Consider the following 22,564-nt stretch of genomic DNA (forward strand, 5'->3'; position numbering starts at 1 on the left):
CCCGAGCAGATTGGTTTATCCTACTAGCCAGACTGGGAGTCTTACATAAGGTCGGGTCTGGAACCTATTTTGAGATAAATTGCAGGTAAGTGCTCAACTGTGCAGGTGGCAAAACTGCAAATAAGCAGGACAAATGTCTCCCCATAGTGTTAAAAAAGTTTTAATAACTTGTTGTCTTTTGCTTTGCGTGCTGCAAATAGTTATATGGTGAAAAAAGGTGTGCATTGAGATGCAGAGAGATGTTGATTATATATTTAAAGTATGGACCAATGTACACTGGATATTTGGATAGCTCTCCTACAAACTTACCGTGAAACTATATGACCTGCATAGTTTTTGTTATATAATTGTGTCTTCCACTAATTGGACAACTGGGAACAACAGCTCGATTGCTCTGAGCATACAGATATCACGAGCTTTCAGAAGTAACGCGTGCTGTTCATGGTTTCCTTCTAGCATTTAATTAAGAAATTGCACAATATGTTACATAACAATATGCCAGAGAGAATTTAGGAACATAAACATATGTTTCAACAATAGAAATTGGCCTTACATAATATGTTATATAATGTAACATTTACTGTATTTACATATAATTCAATATATTTATGAACAGTATGTGTATATATGTGTAAAATAAATCTGGAATACAGCCATCTGTGTTTTGTGAACACTGAGATGTTTTTGTGTGCCTCCTTGTGGAGCACGTCAGCACTGGAGGAGGCTCCAGAGGGCTGGGTCAGAGGGAGTGTAGCAGGGAGAGGAGCGCACTATAAGAAGAGGATGAACCCGGGGGAGCGTCATTTAGACCACAGCCGAGAGAGGAGGAGAGGAGAGAGGGAGACAGTCAGAGGCGAGGTGAGGGACCCAGAGAACAGATACGCGCAAGAAGGCAAAGCGTTCAGGATTGAACACTTAAATCGCGGTGATTTCTTTTTTTCTACAAGGACTGCAAAGGTGTATTCCTGTCCTAACCCAGCGTCATCACACTGTGAGGAAAGGTAAAAGTGAGGTTTTACGTTGCACTCCTCTCTCACCCGGCGCGTCTCGGTGTGCTGGATGAGCGCAAAGTGTGAGCTTCAGGACCCGAGGAGAGGACAGATCCGCTCCGTGTCCTCCTGTCCAGGAACTCCGCTGAAGCTTTTTACATCTCAACTATTCCAGTCTGACTCTCTGCTTCACAAGTCTGGAAGAAGTCTGGAAGAAGTCTGAAGCATCCGCTGACGGAGAGATCCGCAACCGACTGTGTGCTCAATATGTACCAGGGGCATTTACAGGTAAGTCTGCCTCTTTGTGCCTGTTCACTTCCCATGACAACACACAGTTGTGATGGAACAAATGAAATGATGTGGAAAAACAAGTTTATAGAATGAGACAATCACGGTTAGTCCACAGCAAGTAGAGATGTCTGAACAAAATTATCTGTACGTGACAACAGAGACATCTATGGTGTTTCCAAGAATAAGCATGACATGCTAATTTGTACCTGTTAAGTGGGGGACGCTTGCTCGGAAAACAGCACACATTGCTTACATTGACAAACCGAGGAACTAAAAACGCGCGTAAAGTCAGCTAGAGCCAGCATTGGCAAAAGTCATTGATAAAAAACAGAGCTGTAGCGCGACTATTGCACGTGCATGTGCATGACACATGTAAACAGGAGGTAAATATACCGGTTTAAACGTTGCAGCTTTGACACAAGGGGCAACCAATCATTACGTTTTTTGACGTACATGCTTATGCTCACGTGACGTCATGCAACCTGACGTTCATTTTGGTACAGCAGACACTTACAATATATTTAATGTCACATGTGATTAAAACTGAGCTCCACACCAAACAAGACAAGAAAGCACACAATGTTCAAAACATGGAAAGTTGCCTATCTTCCAGACCTACCTAGCTTCCATCACTGATTTAGGCTAAAATGTTCATAACTTTAATTGAAAACAATGGGCTCACAGTGCAAAACATAAAACTTCCTTAGTTGTTAATGATAGCCTCTTCTCTTAGATGTATGAATTGTTGGTTGACTTCAGCTCACAGACAGTTGATTATGTAATAAAAGACCTCTCCTGAGTCAGTACTCTGGAGCATTAAAGACCAACATTTAATATTTCATGGTATATTACTCAAGCAGCAGCATTCATTGAAAATACATGAAAAGGCGGTCGGCAGCTCTAGTCTGGGCTACCCCACTTATGTTTGGTAAAGGTCAATGAAAAGTCTGTGATACCAAGTAATGATATGCAAAATACACATCAAATAAACACGTGTTTATCTTTTTATCACAATCTTACACGTTTCATCTCATTATGTTTCAATAATCGCACACTTTATATGTTGTTCATCCCATGCATGCAAGTCATTACACTGTGCCTGGTTTAGATCGTAACTGAAATTAGATACTGCCCTTCCTGACCTTTATACAGGTATAATTAAGCAGCAAATGTCCAGTTAATGCACATAGATGCTATATCTTTCGGTAATGTATCTTTTGACACGACACTCACTTGCATAATCGATGCATTCATCTTGAAGTTGACAACACTTTCTCCTTGAAGTCAAATGTACATGTGCAAAGAGTATGAAATCAGACCTACGAGAATGTGCGATTAATACAACTTTGTCACAGAGATATTATAAATAAGTTATTGCTTATATGGGAAATGGGTGGAGTCTGTTATATAATGACAGCTGCGGAAACATTTGCACAACTTAAAACGTTCTAATCAACATGAAACTGTTTTTTTATAAAAGTAAATGTCTTGAAAAGACATTCGTTCTGCAAAATCTCTTGTTTGTGCAAAAGTTGTAGTTAAAAACAAAAAATTAATTTAGGCCAGGCTGCACACTTTCAGAACAAGGGGATCTTTTAAAGAGGGACCGATTTTAAAGTGATGTTTTTTATATCTTGCATGCAATTTATTTAAGTCACAGTAAACATTGTTTGAAATCATAGCGTACATGATGTTCTATACACCCTATACAAATCTTTACATATTTTACAGTGAGGATCTGTGAATGAAGGCTTGGGGCATAAATCATGGAGAGTTTTGGGACATAGCTTGGAATTGTTAATGAAGCTCAGACTGTAAACAGTTACTTATGTAACAGAGATGCAGCATCAGTCACTCAAGCTATCAGATTTCCTTCCCTAAAGTACTGTAGATACACTTGTAAGTATATATTTTTTATTACACGACTGTCAGTCAGCAAGATTTGTCAGCGTATTGCAGCTCAGGAAGCAGTCTGCTGTGAGAACAAGATAAGGATGTCTTATCTCTTTTTGTCAGAGTATTTTTAATTTGTTGACCTGCTCATGTCCCTCTTACCTGGTGTACTATATATGTATATGTGTGGCTTTAGGTGTTTAATCCATGGAGGGTAAGATATATCCATAAACACTCTGACATGTTCGCATATTTGCTGCAGATCTGCACACAAAGAGACAATATTGGATGGATAAAATGTCTTGGCATGACCAAATCCAGCCCTCATGGTTGGCTGGTGAGGGAGGGGCTTCTGCATGGGCAATATCAGAGATTGGCAGTACAGCTTGGCCAAAGTATAACACTGGACTTGTGTCTTCAATTCCTTCTTTATGTCTTAAAAGTAAAGTATAACCAGCATCATATTGTGTAGTAGTAACCAAATGTGTTGTGCGTGAAACAAAGTGCTTCCATTTTTGTGAGCAGAGTATCACCTTACTGTATCAAGTGTTGGAAAAGATTGATGTAGTTAGCGCAAAGCAATTTAGGGGTGTGGATGTCAGCCTCATTGCTCTTCCTGTGAAGGTGCAACTGAAGACGCTGTGAGGCAAGCTGATTCAGCACGGCTGCTCATTTTCATCAAACAAAAAGCTACAGGACATATTGTTACAGTCAATGTGCCGTATATTTCCACTTTGATGTACTACATATAAGAAAGACCTTGAGTTTGTACCCATTCATACTCCCTCAGATGGCACTTTTCCATAACATTTTTGACAGTCTAGATTAATTGCTGTAGCAGTTTCCTTGCTTTGGCATTCATGTTTACAGTAAATAATTACTGGAGCGCTTGTATTGTTTGTATAAAACACATCCTGGATTAATGGAAATGATGTTCCAAGGCCTGTGGTTATTTGCTCAGTTAAGCATAACATGCTTACATAATTTGATTCCCAAGTTCCACATTCCCAGGGGAAGAAATTGGATGGATGCTATTGTTGATCAGAAGTAGATCAAGTCTCATAAGATCGTAGTCGTACTCACCATTTTTTCATTAAGATCCTGATTTATTGAGACGGTATCTGTTTATATTTTGTCCTCTAGAACTCTGGAGTAAATAGGCCACTGGTAATATATAAAATCTCTGAGTTGTCCAAAATTATTTGTTCTATTTGAATGTTCTGTTTTGGTGGTATGACTATGTGTGGTAATCAAGTGCATACTCATGTTGCTCCAAAGCCCTGATAGATTCTGAGTTCCCATTCCCCTCCTTACCTGAATTCATAAACATGCTTGATAATACAACATTAACACGTTGGAAATCAGCATAATTAGCTGCTTTATGAAATGCAAACTAACATGTTCCAAATCCTAATGATTAAAAAAATTCCAATTAATGCAAAAATAAAAACAAGTTATGAGGAAAGTGTATTGAATAGATGCAAATGCAGCATAATCAACTACAGATTAATTAAAGAGAGTGCAAAGCAATCAACCAATTGATAGACGAATCAACAGGACTCACACCACAACACTAGTAGGAGACTATGCAAGCATGCAGCTCACATCACAAAACATGCATTCATCAATCATTTGCACAGTCTATCAGGCCATCGTTCGTCCTCTGGGTTGAGTCCGTTAAATCTCCACTGTTGCACTAAGAGGCTTTCCTCCAGACTTTTCTCCACAGCCGTGGTGTTCAGCTACAGGAAGGACAAAGGGGTCCCAAATTCTTTTTCCACAGAGACCGTTTCCAAGTCTCCTCGATTTAATGAACCATGGTCTATGATTAAGAGCGATTTAATAGGCCTGACTATTTCAAGAGCCAGGATAATGAGTGAAATCAGGTGGTATCCGGCTGGAACGAAGGCTCCACAGACAGTGCTGCTCTCCTTGTTTGAGGTGTAGTTGGTAGGGAAACCAACTACATGTCTACAAGAACTATAGTTGAGGGAAAAGCTGATCGATTACTCAATGAATATAAATCACAACAAAAATGTTAACTAGATAAAGATATATTTATATACACCAAATGATAATTTGTTGGAGGATCGGATTAAAAAGAAAGCCATTGTTGAGCTTTAAAGTTGCTCTGAAAGGTGTTTGTGGAGTTAGACGTAGCGGAATTCATTTATTGTTTTTCATCACATTGGCATACTTGGATTTAATGCCCAACAAAATGTCAAAATGGGTCAAAATGGGTTTTTACCTGTCTTACCTCAAACAGGAACAAAATCTTACTTTAAATATTCTAGATGCTCAAACATACCAAAATGTCATGTCCATTTAATGCTCACATAATACTGTCATGCTAGAGGAATATAATAGGGAGGTTATAAATGTACATGCTCAAAACACATTGTCTTAGTTTGCACTTGTGCCACACTATTTTGTACAATTACATTGAAATATTGTTATTAAAGTTTTGAGGATTTCAAATAACCTTACTCCAAATGCTTACGTTTGACTTTGCACATTGACTTTGAGAGCGTCCTTCATTTCCGATGGAGAGGGCGGTGTGCATCACAGTGATTCTGACATATTTCTGGCAGGTTTGAAGCTAAAGGTCAGCTTTGACCCCAAATATGTTGACCTTTCAATGATTGTCCAATGGGCTTTGGGTATCACCAGGGGGCAGGAGTTGTACTGCAGAGAAGAGTGCTGGCCAGGGTTATTAGTGCCTTTTTTTAATGAAGTTATACCCTTCTGATTACACCAGAAAACCTTCGAGCACAGCAGAAAGCTTAATGGAATCGCAGGTTAGAAAATCATTATTTTAAATCATAATTGTCATTACATTTGAGTTGTAATCCCTAGCATCTTGTCTGCTTCAGAAAGTGATGTGTTTGACATATTGCAAGCTCACTATACTGTATGTCTCTTCGCTCAAAAATAAAGAAACATCAGTGAAACGACACAGTAAGGTTTGCTGAAGAGACCAAATAAACAACCCAAAGGATTTGCATTTTGCAAGGTGGCTGGCATCCAGTCATCAGTAACTCGGGCCAGTGAGGGGGGTGTGGGGGGGGCATGATGGCTGTCCTCTCCCTGGATGGGTAGTTGTTGCTCTATCGAGGCGGTGAGCAGCTTGTGGAGCTCGTAAAGCGACTAGAGGGAGACTAACAGGGATTCGAGCCTACATCAGCAGCAGTTGCCCTATAAGCTGATTGAGGGTTGTTGGTCTTGCTCACATAGCATGCGAATGTGATAATTGTGCCTTTCTCTGTCATCTGTGCTCTCCTAACACGCACCCACAAATGACAAAGTTAACATTGTGGTCTCGTGGGAGGGAAAGAGGAGAAAAAGACAAATAAGGATCATAAACCAGACAAATCCTAACTTGCTTGAAAGGAAATGATGTCATATTATAGGCATGCTTTGAGTTTTGACAGAAATGGTGAGTGTTGTGTCCACCGTGGCAGAACACCAGCTCACAATCCTAACACTCCATCTCAAACTGAATGTCATGGGGCTGCCTTGGCCTGACACACACACATGCACACAGCAAATGTCAACACACTGTATCAGGCTTTATCAAGCCAGACACCTGTATCTGAGAGGGGATGCAATCAATGTGAAGCACCCAAATTCACAGCTCGACATCATTCTCTCTTTTGGAAGATTTCCTCTGGGTATCTGTCTGCTCCGAGTCAGTTAACACAGCAGCCCCACATGGAGAGTCCCCTGAGCTACTGTACAAAGCTACATTTTTCTCTCACAAAAGTAGGACAAGCCCCGACATCTTTGTTGCGGGGTGCAGAGGGCTGTGCAGAAGGATGGCTAGCTCATCCATCTCTCGCCCAACCCATTCATAACAGTCATTCTCCAACTGGGAATTAATTTCCTCCAGAAACCAGGCGTCTCAGCGCCCGAGTGGAGAGAGCATGTGTTTGGTCCTCCGGGGAGAAATGAGCCATCATGGATGAGAGCTGTTGATAAACAAATATGCACTTCATTCTGGCAGATGTGAGCAGGATTTTCCACTAGATATAAAAAGGGACTTCCCAGTGAGATTTAGCACGTGCACTTTCCCCTGGGTTAAGGTATGAAATATCTACGTATATTGTGCTCTAAGTCGGTGACTCTTCTTCAGACAGTTTAGGATTGAACTGAAAAATATGATTTATCAGTTTTAGTTCTTGAACTGTAATTGTTTGCTACTTCCAATAATCATAATAGCAACATTTAATCATTATTAGCAACTAACCTATATACTAGATTAAACCTTTCATTCAAAATGTAGTCTATATATTGTCAGAATTCTTTTTCTCCATAATCCAAATTGAAGTCTTTTAATGTCCTGTTTTGTGAGACCAACAATGCAAACCGAAGGATACTGATTTGACAAAGATATAAGACAAGGAAAAGCAGCAGATCGTTGCCATCTTTAGTAACACAGCATGACTCAGCATGACTCTAGGGATAGTAATGTTGGTGTGTCATTCCACTGAAATATCACAATGTAAAGATGGATTGCCATAACATTTTGTACAAGCATTCATGGTCCCTGAGGGATGAATCCTACTGACTTTGAAAACTACTTACAAAGAGGAAAAGTCACCTCAGACTCACTTTATCAGACAGAATGGAGGTTAATGCGGTACAGTTCAGCGTTTTGCATTAGGGCCCATCAACAGTCTTTAGGCTTTGACTTTCCTGGAATTAGAACGCTACCTTTACTGCTGTTATAAGTTGTGTTACAACCATGTTCATGAACTAGCTGGATGATTGTGTAAACTACATAACGATGTTATTGTATTTTAAGAACACCCCTTATAAATCTCGCCCTGATATTTACATTTCTGTAAGTCCAATGTCTTGACCAGTATTGAAAAATTGCAATAAAGTATTGTTTTCAAGTTCAACCCACCAAAATGGACAAGCTTCATTATATAGGCACTGCACTATAGGTTGGCTTACAAGCATGTTGATAGAAAAACATACGGATGACCTTCTGACACTGTTTCTTTTTGTATCATATGGCAAAAAAAGTTTCTCATTTAAAGAAAATGTTGTGTGCGTCTAAACAAGAGTTGTATCAAGAAAGTTGAAAAACACAGTACACTGAACAAGCTTGAAGATTACAGTTTACAAGTGCCATCCGAGTGCTTCGAGTGCGGACAGGCAGATAATGAAATTTCACGCAAACCATGAATAGTTATTTTCATTTTTAAACGGACTTACACTCATGCATGTTATGTTTGTGCTTTTAGGAAGCAACAGTAAACTGGATAGTGTGAACAAATTCACATATTAAAGGGGACCTATTATGCAAAATCCACTTTTTCCTGTCTTTTGTACATAAACATGTGTTCCCTCTGTGTAAAGAGATTCTGGAAGTTTCAGGAAAAAAGATTCGCTCACTTTTTGTCCTGATCCATTTATATAAAAACCTGTCTGAAAATGAGCTGATCAGATTTTGGCCACTTTATGATGTCATAACGATTTTTTGGCTTGTTTAACCATTAGCCAATAACCAACCAAGGTAACCCTACCCCCCCCCCCCACACCTTATCACCTGAATCTCCTCCTAGAGCACCATTGTGTTCTTTTAACCAAATATCTCGCAGAGGGGCGTGGGGAGTGGCTCCTTATGTTCATCTAAAGTAACAGACACTTTTGAAGCAGGGCTGAAACAGAGGGGTTTATGAGATGCTACAATGCATGATCTGTTTGGTATTTCAGCCAAACACTTCAGAGACATGTTTTTTATATATCTGAGACCTATAATATATTGATGAAAAACAGTATAATAGGGGACCTTTAAAGGACAGGTTTATCCAAAGGCAGTTACAGCTACATGGGGAACACACAAAACATGGCTCATTCTCATCACTTTCTGGGAGAATCAGTTTTCCCTCCTCCAGCAAGAGATACTCATCTTTTGATTTGCCGAATCCCGACATCCTTCCTCTGGATTTAAACCTAGCAACTCTATCTTAACCCTCCGCCCTACGCAATAGCTCTTCCTCCTTTACTCTGTGATCTTGTCAGATAATTGCAGGAGAACGCTTGGCAAAAAACAAGGCCTGTAAATTATCACACCAATTAGTGTGTACCCACAAATACCAATTACCTCCCCCTCATTATTACGACTAATGACAATTTCAACACTCTCCGTCACAGTATACAGCAGGGGAAAGGCAGCTGTTTTCAGAGAAGTCAAAATAATTAAATGTAAACTGAAGCTGCTCTAATTCCCGTAAATTAATTTCAAGAGCTTTCTGCAGCATGAACCAATAATTTGTCTCTTCAAAGCTCTCTTGTGTAAGGCTGGAGTGGAAACAGGAATCTTTGATGTTATTTGTATACGCTGAATGAAGGATGAATTGTTGAGGATAATGATACTGGAGCCGAAAATGGTGGCAATTTGACATTATTTGTCAAGACAGACAAAGATAATGTGTGCATTTGTTTAGCGTCTTGTGGCAGATGGATTTACAGCAGTCCTCGAAGAAGAATCAAATAACACCACTTTCCTTCAGTTGTTCAATAAGTGTTTTCACTGGGGTGTATTTCAGAGTCTATAAAGCATAACTTTCTGTAGGAGTTCTGGAAGTGGGAGAGAGGGAATTGCCTTGCATTTCTATAAATACCTTTGAGACATGCAAGCAATGAATTTTCTGGCAGAAGTTAAGGGGCAGGGCTGCAGAGCGGAGCGCAGAGAGGAGCAGGTTGTACAGATGGGATGTGTGCAGAGTTCAAGGGTACACCATGCTGAGAGGTCCAAAGGCAGAAAGGTTTCGTTAGCAGAGCGGGAACCGACTCCCTCCCTGGAGCTCGCCCACAGGGCTCAATCTGACTCTGACTTCATGTGCATTCTCAGCTCATCGTGTGTTCGAGATGCAAATAAAGTACCTGCATGCTATTGTGTGCATCTGTATGCCCGTGAGCATGCAGGCATGTTCACACAAGTGTAGGTAATATGACATGGATGTGTGATTCAGTGTGCCAGGGAAGAGGTGGTGGAAGGCCCTGCCCCCCCCCCTGACTTCTCTCCAGACATGCAGGGAATGAACGATGCTTCTTGGCAGCCGATTGAAAGACAGTTCATGTTTTCATACATATATTGCATGGGTCATCGGCTAAGGTCAATGAAGCTCCTAAAATGACAGCAAAGGAATGAGTTTCTTGGATAACCTTCTATAAAGTTCTCAGATTTGATTGGTCTTGGTTCATAGCTTTTTAAAGTAATGCTATATTTGGTATGTGCTGCATTAGAAATACTTGGTCATAAATCTAATGATTAGCGAGTGAGTAAGTGAAGCTTTATTTATTCATGATGGCTCATCGAGAACAAGATCTCTTGAACAAGAAAGACCGGGAAACACATGCCATACAGTGTATAAAACTGTTTGGCCAGGCGCTGACCTGACGCTCTTTTGGCTGGGTTCTGGTGTCAGTACTCACATCTTTAAAGGAACTATCTATGAAGAAGAAAACACTTGACAAATAGCCAATACCTCGTAGCCTGAGCCTGTTGTTTTTGGCAACACCAAATTAGCATATGGCTAAAACTGAGGTAAGCCGGCTTTGCCAGTCGAAGTCTAATGGTTATGCTCAAAAGTAGCATGTGTTGTTCTTACTCAACATATTTAATCAACTGTCAATAACCAGACCCGTTCTGATAATAATGTAGTTTCATATTATAAATCATAATTACCCTCTTTGGTCCTTAAGGTTCTGTACAAAGGAAAACACTCTAAATTGAGCATCATCATTATCTTCATGTCCTTGCCCACTCTCTTCACTCATGTAGAGAGTGGGTTAGGATATGAAGAGGAGAAAAGAGAAGGAACATTAGGTCGATAGTCTCAGTGGGAACTACGTTGAAGGAGAAAAACAAATGTCTAAATATGAAGTGACATTTTAGTTATTTGGGAACAAATACGTTTTGGATGCCGAGGACAGGAAGACAGAAAAACAAAGTAATATCTCACTATTTGTCTATGTCTAAAAAAACACCTATCATTTCTATAAGCCTCATCTTGTGTGCCATTGTATCTACCAATTCATTGCTCTCTCAGCGTAATCCATCACTGACAGAGACAATTACGGCCTAGTGGTTTCTGTATGTCTGTATTTGAGGAAAGGGGCCTGTGTGTCAGTGAGGGGCTCGCTGGCTGTGAGGATGTCTAGTTCAAGTAATATGGATACCGGGGTTTGGTGCTATTTTGGGCTGCGTGTGTGGTATGCTTCTGTCAGATCATCACACAGAGAAAGTGAAGAGATTGATTAAGTTGAACAGTCTTCCATGCCTTTTCCCCATATGTGTCACATATGAGAATACATTCAAATAAACCATATACAGTAAAAGAATGTCAAACCCAGGTATCTCAGTTTCTCAGGATGTCATATACACTTTCTTCAGGGGTCACTTCATCAAGACTGTTCTGAAATGTTGTGAAGTGAGCAAGATTTCTTAAAATGCAAGTATGCAATGTTGTTTAAGAATTACAAAGAGGGAAATATGCTTTCCCTCTGCAAAATCGCAACAAAAATAATGATGTGGCACTTTGTTAGTGAAGTGGCATCCTTCTGCATTGTATAGGCATTGGTTGAATTTCTGAATAAAATATTGTAAACATGGATATTTTAGGGAATGAAATGTAGTATAGTACAGCTCAATCACATAGAATACCTCTGTCCGGTGTGGCAGAGTTCATATTAATGGGAGAAATCTGACACAGAGCTATAAATCAAAGCCCACGCCATACAGTATGTAACTCCGGCAGGACAGCCAATACTGTGACCCTCACCTCGAACGACCACAACTCATGGAAACATTGCTGATGTTGGTGAGGTTTTAATACTCTGATTAATATGATAAACATGCAGGAAACTTTGCCGAGGTGTATAAATCATCCAAATTAAAAAAGGGAGAATCTTTAAGACCTTGTCATCTAAGATAAATCTAGTGCACACATTCATCCAACTGGGAGATTCCTAGTATAACCACTGTCCTCTACTGCTCGTCCTGGTGTTGTTCTACCGGACCACATGGGAGCCTCACTCAGGTTCACCTTCATGTTTTTAGAGGTGTTCAGAACTTTACCAAGGCCTTTTCCATCACTTTTCCAGAGAAGTGGGTCCTGAAATTGAACTGGTGACTCTCTAATGGAATAATATGGACTCTCCTTTCAGAAAGAGAAGCAGATGTCAGAGCCATGATGCTCCATTAAGAGTTTTTTGTTTCCAAAAGTGTGTGTGCATGTTCATGTGTATGCTAGCATATACAGATGTTTTAATGTCTTAACTCCCAAAACGTTACGTATTTTAGGATAATATGAAATATGTGTGGAAATCTAAGTTTTTGCTTGATGCTATAACTAACAAGCTTATTGTCAAGAATGTTTTTATGGGCATGTCATCAATTTGCTAAATCTTATATAATATGATTATCCTGGGTTCACAATCCTGAGTTCATGAACCAAGATGAGTTGTAAAAATGATCACTATATAGATATAAAACTACATCTAAATATTAGTTTTGCCATTTATTTTATGCAGAATTCACAGGTAAGATTTAGGGTTTGCATATACTGTATGAAGCCAATGTTACACAGATCAAATAATAAGTGTCAAAGGTGCAGTGGATGCTGAAGTGTAAACAACAGACGATCGGCTCCTGTAAAGAAGCTTTTTGCTGTTTCAGCTCATTAATGCTCTGCAGTGTAACAAAGTGACGCGGCTCAATCATGATGCCAGACATAAATGCACCAATGCACACCAAAAGCTGCATTTTGTGGAAGCCTCTAGATGGATGAATGGAAATAAACTTGAAGCAGAGATAAAGAATCACGATCCACTGGTATTTCTGGTTTGCTGAAAATCCATTGTGATTTATCTCCACAGACATTAAAACAACAGACAGGCTTCTTTTGGAAAATCTATTTAGAAAAAGTAATGCAAGGATTTACTCTAGTTCATTTAGAGTTGATACCTTAAAAGATTTATCTTGTTATATTTTAAGTGAGCTGTTGAGATAACAGCGGCGGTACCTAAATCTGTACAGTCCGATGTTGAGGTCGTAGAAATCAATTAATGGCTGTAAAACATGGCTCTACAGAAGATATAGAAAGTGTACAACAACTTTTAAGTGGTCTCTTTGGCCTCCAGCACCGAATCAACCTGAAGTGGATTTGCTGAATAAAGAAAAACACTCTTTCTTCTATCACAACATAGTTCAAGGTTACAAAATACCTCTTCATGAGTTTAGATTACAAAGACCGACTCCAGAGTGTAACCTTTCTACTTTCAACATTTCTCCATTCCTACTCCTCTACCTCACCTTAAGAATGTTATCACGTCAATTAAATCCTATCCCCCAGCTATACCATATACTCCAGAGTAGTTGGACAGGCTGCCAGGGAAAAGGTCAGTCAGAGCTTTTACCAAGGAGAAATAAAGACGGAGAAGATAGAAGACTGTTGTTGTTGGGAATGACAGGAAGAACTGACACAAAACAACAGAAGGTCAAATTGCACTCACTTACAGATTTAAAGAAATGTTTATACTTAGTTTTCTCTAACCTTGTACCTTGAGACCTTTTCAAACTGCTTTCATTAAAGTTCCATTTCAACAACTCAAACTTCATAAAGCTTAGGTAGATTGGGGTTTGGGTGAAGTTTGGGCTAAATAAGAAAAACAGCAACAGAATCAATTGAAAGAAAATAAATTATTCCTATTGATTATTTCTTTATTTCATCTGGTCAATAAAATATCATAAAAGAAAGGCAAACCTCACCATTTCCCAGAACTCATGGTAATGTCTTCAGAATGCTATTATGTCCGATCAACAGAACAAAACACAAAGATATGAAGTTTACTATAAAATGGGAAAAGGACAACCAGCTGGTTATTGATGAGCCAGCAAGAGTGCATCGGTAGCATACTGTACAGCCATATTAAGGGCTCTGTGAGGCTGCTTTGAGTTTCAAAACTGTCCCACATTTCACAGGAAAAAGTTGAATGCCACCACTGACAGGGTTCATCCTCTGGGCACCATGAATACCAGTAGAAACTTTCATTGCACTTCAACAAAAAGTTATCATTTCACTCTTGATGCGCAATAAGTACCAACTTAAGAGTAATACATTTGCTCATATGCTACCTATTATCAACGTGCTGCCTTTCATCTGCATTATTTAAAAGTGAAAAGTGTCAGTGCACAGATCCTGTAAAGTGTGTTTGAAGACGCTGCTCGATCCAGCAGATTCATTAACTCCCATCCATCCTGCTAATAACTAAATCCAGGCAAAGATATTTCTCCTCCTGCCGCTGACAGGCCGTGAATGCATATTGTAAATTTAAATGAGCAACTCAGAGGTATCCAGCGAGACATGCATAATATAAGTAAAACAACAGCAGGATCCAGCTCCATCAATCTGGTTAGAGTGTTATTAAACAGCATCATCTTTTTTGTTAATGTAAATGAGTTTGTTGTGCACAACACAGGATGTGTTCATGCTTTGAAGAGTGAGATAATGCGTGGCATTTTCACTGCGCTGTTGGCATTCTCTTTTATGGCCAACAGCTTTCACTCCGATAACAGACTGAAACTGTAAGAAAATGACGAGTTGGACGTATCAGAGATGAGATGGTTGCCTCTTCACAACATGCTCATTATTACACTTTGTTCCTCTCTGCATTTATTTGCCGCACAAAGTTTTCCAAAGGCAGCCAAACAGCACGGAGGTGGAGTCTCTCCAGTCTGGCAGTGGGTAAGAGAGGGTAAACTAAGCTGTTTTACGTGATTACGTGTGCCTCACAGACCCTTGTGTAATCAGAACTGCTGCCCTCATCTAATCTTGTGTGAAGAGTACCCTAACCCCCGACACCCTCACACACACACACACATCAGTCTATTCTAGATGACCAGTAATGAAAATGTCCATTGATTCGAGCAGGAAGTCTGACAAATTATATGTAAAAAGCTTCAACAGCAGCATGAATCCCTCATCAAGAATAACCACTCAAGTCTACTTGGCAAACCCAACCCGAGAAATTCGCCATTTTACATTTACTTCCTGCAATTAAGGCAGCTCTTTACAAGGATTGGTAGGTAGCATGATGTATCCAGTCAGTTATTATCAAACGCTGATGAAATAACGGCGCAAACTTGATGACCCAAAAAACTGCCTCTCCGTCATCAGTTTAAAAATAGAAACCTAAATTGTCCACACATCTGGAGGCTGTTGTGTAATCTGAGATCTCCTGATCGATGCCCGGGCACAAAGCCAGCCTCTGCTCCAAACTTGTGGGTGTTGTGTTGAGGAATCCCTTTCCAATTTCCTCTGTTTCAATGCAGAAAGGTCCTTCATGCAAACACCCAATAATTACAGATAACCGAGTGAACCCATTTTGGTTAAAGGACATCCTTTGTTGTCATGTTCATCCTCTGTTTAAAGGGCCCATGTCATGCTTTTCCGGTTATTACCCGTCACCTTGTGTGTTATGAAGGTTTTTATGCATGTAAACGGTGTGCAGAGTCACAAACCCTCAAAGTACACCCTGTAGCGAGTAAAACTCTAACACAGAAAATACCTCCCCAAAACGCCTCGTTGGAGATACGTCATTGTCCATTTGATTCTTCCATTTCGTTCCGGGTACGGCATGATGTCAAGCCGTACCCGGAACGAAATGGACCAATCCGTGGAGCCGTTACGCTACGTCCGCGGAGCCGTTACGTTAAGCCCCCGCTGATTGGTCCAAATTGACCAATCCACGGACTTCCTCACACACACATCTGTGTGCAGGGAGCAGGCAGCTCTGCTGATTTCTCCTCCCTGGCTGCAGGCTGATAACAGACAGTTGGGATCGCGGCGAAATTCTCTCTGCAGACCCATTCTCACAGCGTTTATCAACCTTTTTCTTACTCAATATCAAGACACACTTATTGTTTTTACTTCGGCTGTGAGTTTGTGTGTGCTCAGGATGAGTTTGGCTGTGTTTCGCTATGTATCGCTAACAAGGAAACAACACCTCCACGGAGCTCAGCGCGATTCACAACGTCCCGACCAATCAGAGCACACTGTGCTCACAGGGAAGGTGGGGGCTGGAGCTATTGGAGCTACAACGAGCCGTTAAAGGCAGAGAGTGAAATTCAGTGAATACACGTAGTTTACAGAGATGCTGTATGAGAAACCAATGTGAGTTTGGAAAATTGCACAATATAAATCTATTCTAGTCGACCTCAATAATGGAATTATGATCAGTGGAAATGGCCATGACATGGGCCCTTTAAGCAATCAAAGAGGAAGGGCTAAAATAGCAAATTGATGTTAAACCTTTGTTAGAGCTATGGAAAAGGGTCAATGACACACCATTTCAATGTGACACTTTTGTCATAAACTCTAAGGTTTTGTTGTACAAGCACAACCTTGTGCACGCTGGCATGGAAGGGCATCTGTAGGAGTGTGACTGTATGTGTGTTTGCCAAAGGGTAAGATTATGATAGATAATCATAATTACATGTGATGCTAATGAGCTGCTTTGCGCTAATTCATTGTTTGATGATAAATGAAACTAGAGCTATCTGGGCTTGCTGGTGTGACTGGGTGCTTCTTTTTTGTAAGGTCTTGAGGGGAAAGACAAAAAGGCACAGTGTCTAAGTCTGCTCTAAAAGCTGTCAGTGACAGCAGCTAACAAAACTCAGTGAGACAGTGTGCAGGGAATTAGAAATAACTGGCAATACAGCTGCCGACAGTATCTCACCTTGCACAGCTGCTCTGCATGAATGGCTCTGGTCGCCTGAAAATCTGTTTTTGTGATATTTGGCTTAGTGCTAGAAGTCATATCGGGACATCAGTCTTCTTTCGATAAAGGGCTCAGGGGGAAACCAGGTCTGAGTTAGGCCAAAGATAGAAAACGCAACACTGGAACTGCTTCTTGATGCTGCCTTTACTCGCAGTAAATGGCGTTAGGCCACATTGTCCCTAAGAGTTGTATTTACTGTCACATCTTTTAGAAAAGGATTACTGCGGATTTTAGGTAAAGACTCTTAAAACATTTAATTGGAAAAGTAAGATGCTTAGACTGAACAGTGACACGTTACGTCTACGTTGCTAGAATGGTGGCCAAGCGTGTTAGGCAGTGATGTGTGTGAGTAAATGGCATCCTATCTCGATTCAGATCAATGGTATTGTGAGAGGGCATTTCTCTTCTGATGGATTCCTTTTGATTGTGATGAACGAGTAATGAGCTGCCTGTGGGCGTCTCCCTCTCTTTCCGTCTTTGTCATAGTGTCTCTTTATCACACACACACAGACACACACACGTGCACCAACATTAATCTGCAAGCCTCATGCCTCAAACACAGTCAAACCTCAGCACATACAGTATATCTTCCTTGAAAGAGAAGAAAATCTCACCCATTGTAAAGCATTATTACAATAGAAAGAATATACATCAGCTGGCAGTTCCCATTTAAGGAAAGCTCCTCTCTATGGGTCATACTTCAGTTTGATAGATTCGTACTATTACAATGTGATGATCACAAAAGAGCCATTAAATGGTTGACTGCACCCTTTCTTAGAAGGAAATGACTTTGCATGCCCTGCAGGTACAGCGTCATTGTAAGAAATTCTACAAATTCATTCAGTTCATTGTGTCCAGTGAAACATGCTCTTACAGACAAGCCGCTCTTCATTCAGACTCCTGAAATGTTCCACTTCAAAGAGGACGTCAGGTCATCCACTTCTCTCAGTTGAACAGCTCGCATTGGACTGGCTGAACTTGTCCAGTAAATGCTTTTAAAACATCAGCAACCACAATTGGTTCGCTAAGTGCAAGAGGTCTTCTTAATGGTCCCTGTGGATGTGCCTTTACATTAAGTTTGCATAACGTTTGAGGCTTCTTCCAGAAACTTAATGAATATAACTTTAGTAATAATAAGTCCTAAAATATAATTATAATGGACAGCAGTGTTTTTTCTTCCTGAATACAGGAAGTCCTTTACTCTAAAGATCACCCACAAAAACCTCATATTCAGCATACATCAGCTCAGTACATGACATACAGTGAGTACGGTATATGTTAACTAAAAGGCCGAAGTCACTGCCAGCCCACATCATTAACGCACTGCTAAAAACGGAAACCTTGTCTGACAGTGGCTAGAAAAAACGTTTGTCTTTGGATGGAAATGGGTTCTATAAATATCACCTATATATGTTTTGAAAAGGACAATGTGGTTTTGTAGGAAGAGAACATGTATGACGGAATTTCAAGAAATCTTTAATTATGTTAAAAAAGGAGTTGTCTGATGCTTGGCTGACTGAAGTATAATTATACTGGTTTAACTAAAAGCTATTTATTTTCTTAAATGTTTTCTTAATCACTTGGAATCGTCTGTGTGTTGGAGGTCCAAAAAGCATCCTGGCTCAGTGTGACTGATAACATTATTGGCCCAAATACGCGCTGGTACAGATAGTGTTCTTTGAGACCAAATGCCTGACTGGAACAAAATGTCACTTTAAGTTAACTTTAAGATTTGAATTACTTACAATGCAAATAGAGCCACATTATTCAATTAAGGAGACATGTTTTAAGCTGTCTAGTTTATTTTAAAAAGATACATAAAATGTCCAACAAAATCTAGAAATTACCATATTTATGAAAGCATATCATGATCAAATATATCCTTCCTGAATGACCACTGCATGGTTGCTTTACTGTCATATCCGAAAGTAGTCAGATCTTTTTATGATATGTAAATGGCTGGATCTTTGGAGAATTCATTTCCTCTCACAGCATGGGGGAACATCCTCAAACAATAAGCCATCACTGGCAGCCTATCTTGTTTACGCAGCAGGACCTCCATCCATACCAGTGAAGCACCGGTGATGGAGAGGCAGGCTGGGTGACAGCAGGGAGGGGGGGGTTCAGTGTCAGGGCTTTCAGAGTGTGACACCGTACTAATCAAGTGGAACAAGGGACCCAGGATTGCTTGTTAGTGCATATACACCAAAAGCCTGACTCCTGCCTTCATTCGATATTTGACGTCATTGGTATGTTTAAGAATGCTTCAATCTCCATTCTTGACACTGACGTACATGTTTTAAGTGAGATTAATGAACATCTATTTCTGTATGTTGTATATGTATTTCTGTATCAGTGGTGTGAACATGCATTACATCTTACTTTCCAACTTCTAAGGTGGAACATTGGAAGTTGATTTTTTGGATTGTCTATTGACCTTTTGGACGGTAATCTGTGAGCCACACAATCAAGCAGGAAATAAATTGCATAGTATACTCAATGAGGATTTCGATTGGGTTGTGAGTTGACTGGCATGTAAGACAATGCCTTAAGAAGTAGGATTGTGATAGAAATTGGTCAAGATCAGCAGGGAGGTTGTTGTGGTGCTGATGCATGCACATTAATGACCCTTCTCCTCCCTGCTATTCTCTATTCCTGCAGCTGCTGCTTTCAAAGGCTTTAATTGGGCAAATTCATTCAAGGTAACAAAGGCCTCATGGGCCTGTGTCTGGGCAACCTGTGTGTGTGTGTGTGTGTGTGTGTGTGTGTGTGTGTGTGTGTGTGTGTGTGTGTGTGTGTGTGTGTGTGTGTGTGTGTGTGTGTGTGTGTGTGTGTGTGTGTGTGTGTGTGTGTGTGTGTGTGTGTGTGGGGTAAAGGTAACACCACAAGGGCACTGAAGTCAACAAGAAGGACATGTAATTGCTTGTGGTGGTAAAATGAATTAAATAAGCCAACACAAATCCAATGTGGTCATTTGTAGATACCCATGAACCCTGACAACGGAGATCCTTTTTGGTTTATTTTGCCAAGCTATTCCCTGGTTACTTGCAGCTGGATAATCACAATATCGCAAGACCATGCAATAATGTACCCAGTCTGACATCCAGTGTAAATAGAGAATACATGTACCAGAATGGTCCATAATCACTTTGGTGATCCCTTGCCTTTTATTCTAGCACCATTATTTCAAATTCAGTTCGCCCAAAACTTAGATAAAAACCTGCAAAGATAATGACATGGTCGACGACAACCTCAGTTTATCAGCTTTGTGTATTCTGTTAATAATCATACTAACTTAGCAAGATAAACTAATATGGGAAGCAAACATCAGCAAATGGTCATTTTAATTGTGAGCATGTTAGCATCACTCAAAGCATCGTTTTGCCTAGGTACGGACTCACAGAGCTGCATGACTGTAGACTCTCTTCGTCATTTTACCGGATTTCTATGAGACACTATCAGCCTTGGTCTCTCTCTCTCCACAAATAGCTCTTGGTCTATTTCAGTACCACAGATCCCTAAGATAGAAGAGAGAAAAAAGAGTGGGACTGATTGAATTGCAGGTATCAAATTGATAAAAGCCAATTTTCTATATTACTGTAAGTCAATTCATAGAAGGTCGCCCAGAGAGTAGCTCTTGACTAGGTTGCACAATGAGGTCAGTTCTTGTCTTTATGGTGTCCACATCTCAGATATTATTCCCATTGGTATACCGTACTTAACAACATCTTGGTCATCTTATTGAAAGGCAGCTATATTTGAATCCCTTAGTGTAGGCGGATAATTGAATCAAAACACATCTTGAAGGACGGGAATAGTAATGCATGAAGAAGACAGCTAGCCAAGTTTGCAATCACAGCACTCAGGGGCCGACAGCTGCTGAGTAGCCGTTTATACGACAGCTCCTTACAAAGCACAATGATATAAAGTATTCTAGAGAGAGACAGAAAGTGCAGCCGCCCGGATCTAGGACAGTCAGAGGCTCGAAGTGAGAGCTGCGAGAATGTAATATCATTTTCCAGGCAGCCACTAGTAATCAGGTTACTGTACCCTCTTGCTCAATACACAGAGGGGATCCTCCTCCTTTTACTGCCATCCCTCATCATTAGCAGCTGCAGGGCAAGTTCAAATAGCGACACAGCTATAGTGTAAGTAATGACTTGGGCTGGCTCTGCAAGAAGGGCTCAGTGACCTCTTTCTTCAGTTTTTTTTTTTTTTTTTTTTAATAGGTAGGTAATGGGGGAAGAAGAAATTGGCCACTATAGGGCCTGAAGTGGGCTTTTGTACTGTCAGGATATGAGGAGTTATCAAAGAGGGAGAGTGTGAGCGTCAGAGGGAGAGTTCAGCCTGAGGGTGAGTGTGACCGCCCAGCCATCATCACCTGCCGTCATTCTTCAATCATGCTCTCTGGCCATTATAGCCACCCTTATTACTCACTGCAAGATGTGTGTGATATTGGTAAGGAAGGAGCATATGGAATGAAATTATCATTTTAGATTTTTGGGTTTGTTTTAAGAATATACAATATGCTATTCTATAATATGCTATATAGAATTATCTTTCCTTAACGGTGAATTGGCTAGCAAGCTGTGTCAAGTACCAACCTCGTCTGCTAGAAATCTCATTTACATAGTTCTTATTTGCAATGTTGGATGTTTTTCTCAATATAGTAGCTACCGCAATACAAAATGTTCATTCTAACTATAATTGTAATTGACTGAGACCCTGTTTAATTTGTTTTCAATTCCACCGATCAATACAATAGCACGGAGCACTGCTGAGGGAAATGTAAGGGTCAGTCAATGGAAGTTGGGCTCAAGCAGCTATTTTTATAACAAATGATGTCATTTAAAGATACTGTCTGTGTGAATGTTTTCTGATACAAAATAATTATATATGATTACAGCAGCATGGGAGCATTCTTCTTGTTAAAAATGTGGTTTTCAGGGCAGTCTTTCCTCTGAAACTGAAATTCTGTTAGTAATAGAAACCGTAAGGGGAGCGAGAAGCGTGTCAAGACATCAGTTCTCATCTTCCTGGACCAATCACCACCAAATACTGTACCCCTTCTTATCCAAACTATGCATCTCGAAGACAAAACTACTCTTGTTTCCATTGGGGTACCACATGGATCTGTTCAGGGTCCATTACTCTTCTCAATATACGTCACCTCTCTTGATCCAATTTTCAGCAGAAGGCTTTTGTTAACACTGCACAGCTGATAATTAACTCTATGCCCTTCCTGCCAGACAACCAAACAGTCTCAGCAAGAATCTCAGCCGGCATCAATATCATTTGAGACTACAGACAATTTCTTGGTCAAATTTGCAGATCAGCTCCGAAGAGACTACACAAATAATTAAGTGGGGGATTAACTTTCAACAAATAATCCTTGAGAAGAACAAAGTTTGGAAATAAGGGCCCTATAACCATCATTACACATGCGAAGTAGGCCATTGCTTAACACTTAATAATAAAGTTAATGCAAATAACACACCTGCTCTAAGAGGCTTTCAGAGCAGGTGTTGTTTAAAATAAAACTAGTGGACACTGCATACCATTAGTCTTAGCCGACACAGTGCACTGGGAAGCAA

At 40.3% G+C, this 22,564-nt stretch overlaps 1 protein-coding gene across 5 annotated transcripts in view; it reads left to right on the forward strand.

The window, feature by feature from the left end:
- Positions 1 to 829: 829 nt before the first annotated feature.
- pex5la (peroxisomal biogenesis factor 5-like a) overlaps positions 830 to 22,564 on the forward strand; it is a 78,885-nt gene continuing 57,150 nt past the window's right edge. For all 5 annotated transcript variants that reach the window (XM_034147955.1, XM_034147959.1, XM_034147956.1 and 2 more), the window contains exon 1: positions 830 to 1,277. In XM_034147955.1, the coding sequence (XP_034003846.1) occupies positions 1,257 to 1,277 (21 nt within the window). In that variant the 5' untranslated portion in view covers positions 830 to 1,256. The remainder of the gene's footprint in view (positions 1,278 to 22,564) is intronic.

Source organism: Trematomus bernacchii, unplaced genomic scaffold (genome assembly GCF_902827165.1).
Source record: "Trematomus bernacchii unplaced genomic scaffold, fTreBer1.1, whole genome shotgun sequence".
NCBI lineage: Eukaryota > Metazoa > Chordata > Actinopteri > Perciformes > Nototheniidae > Trematomus > Trematomus bernacchii.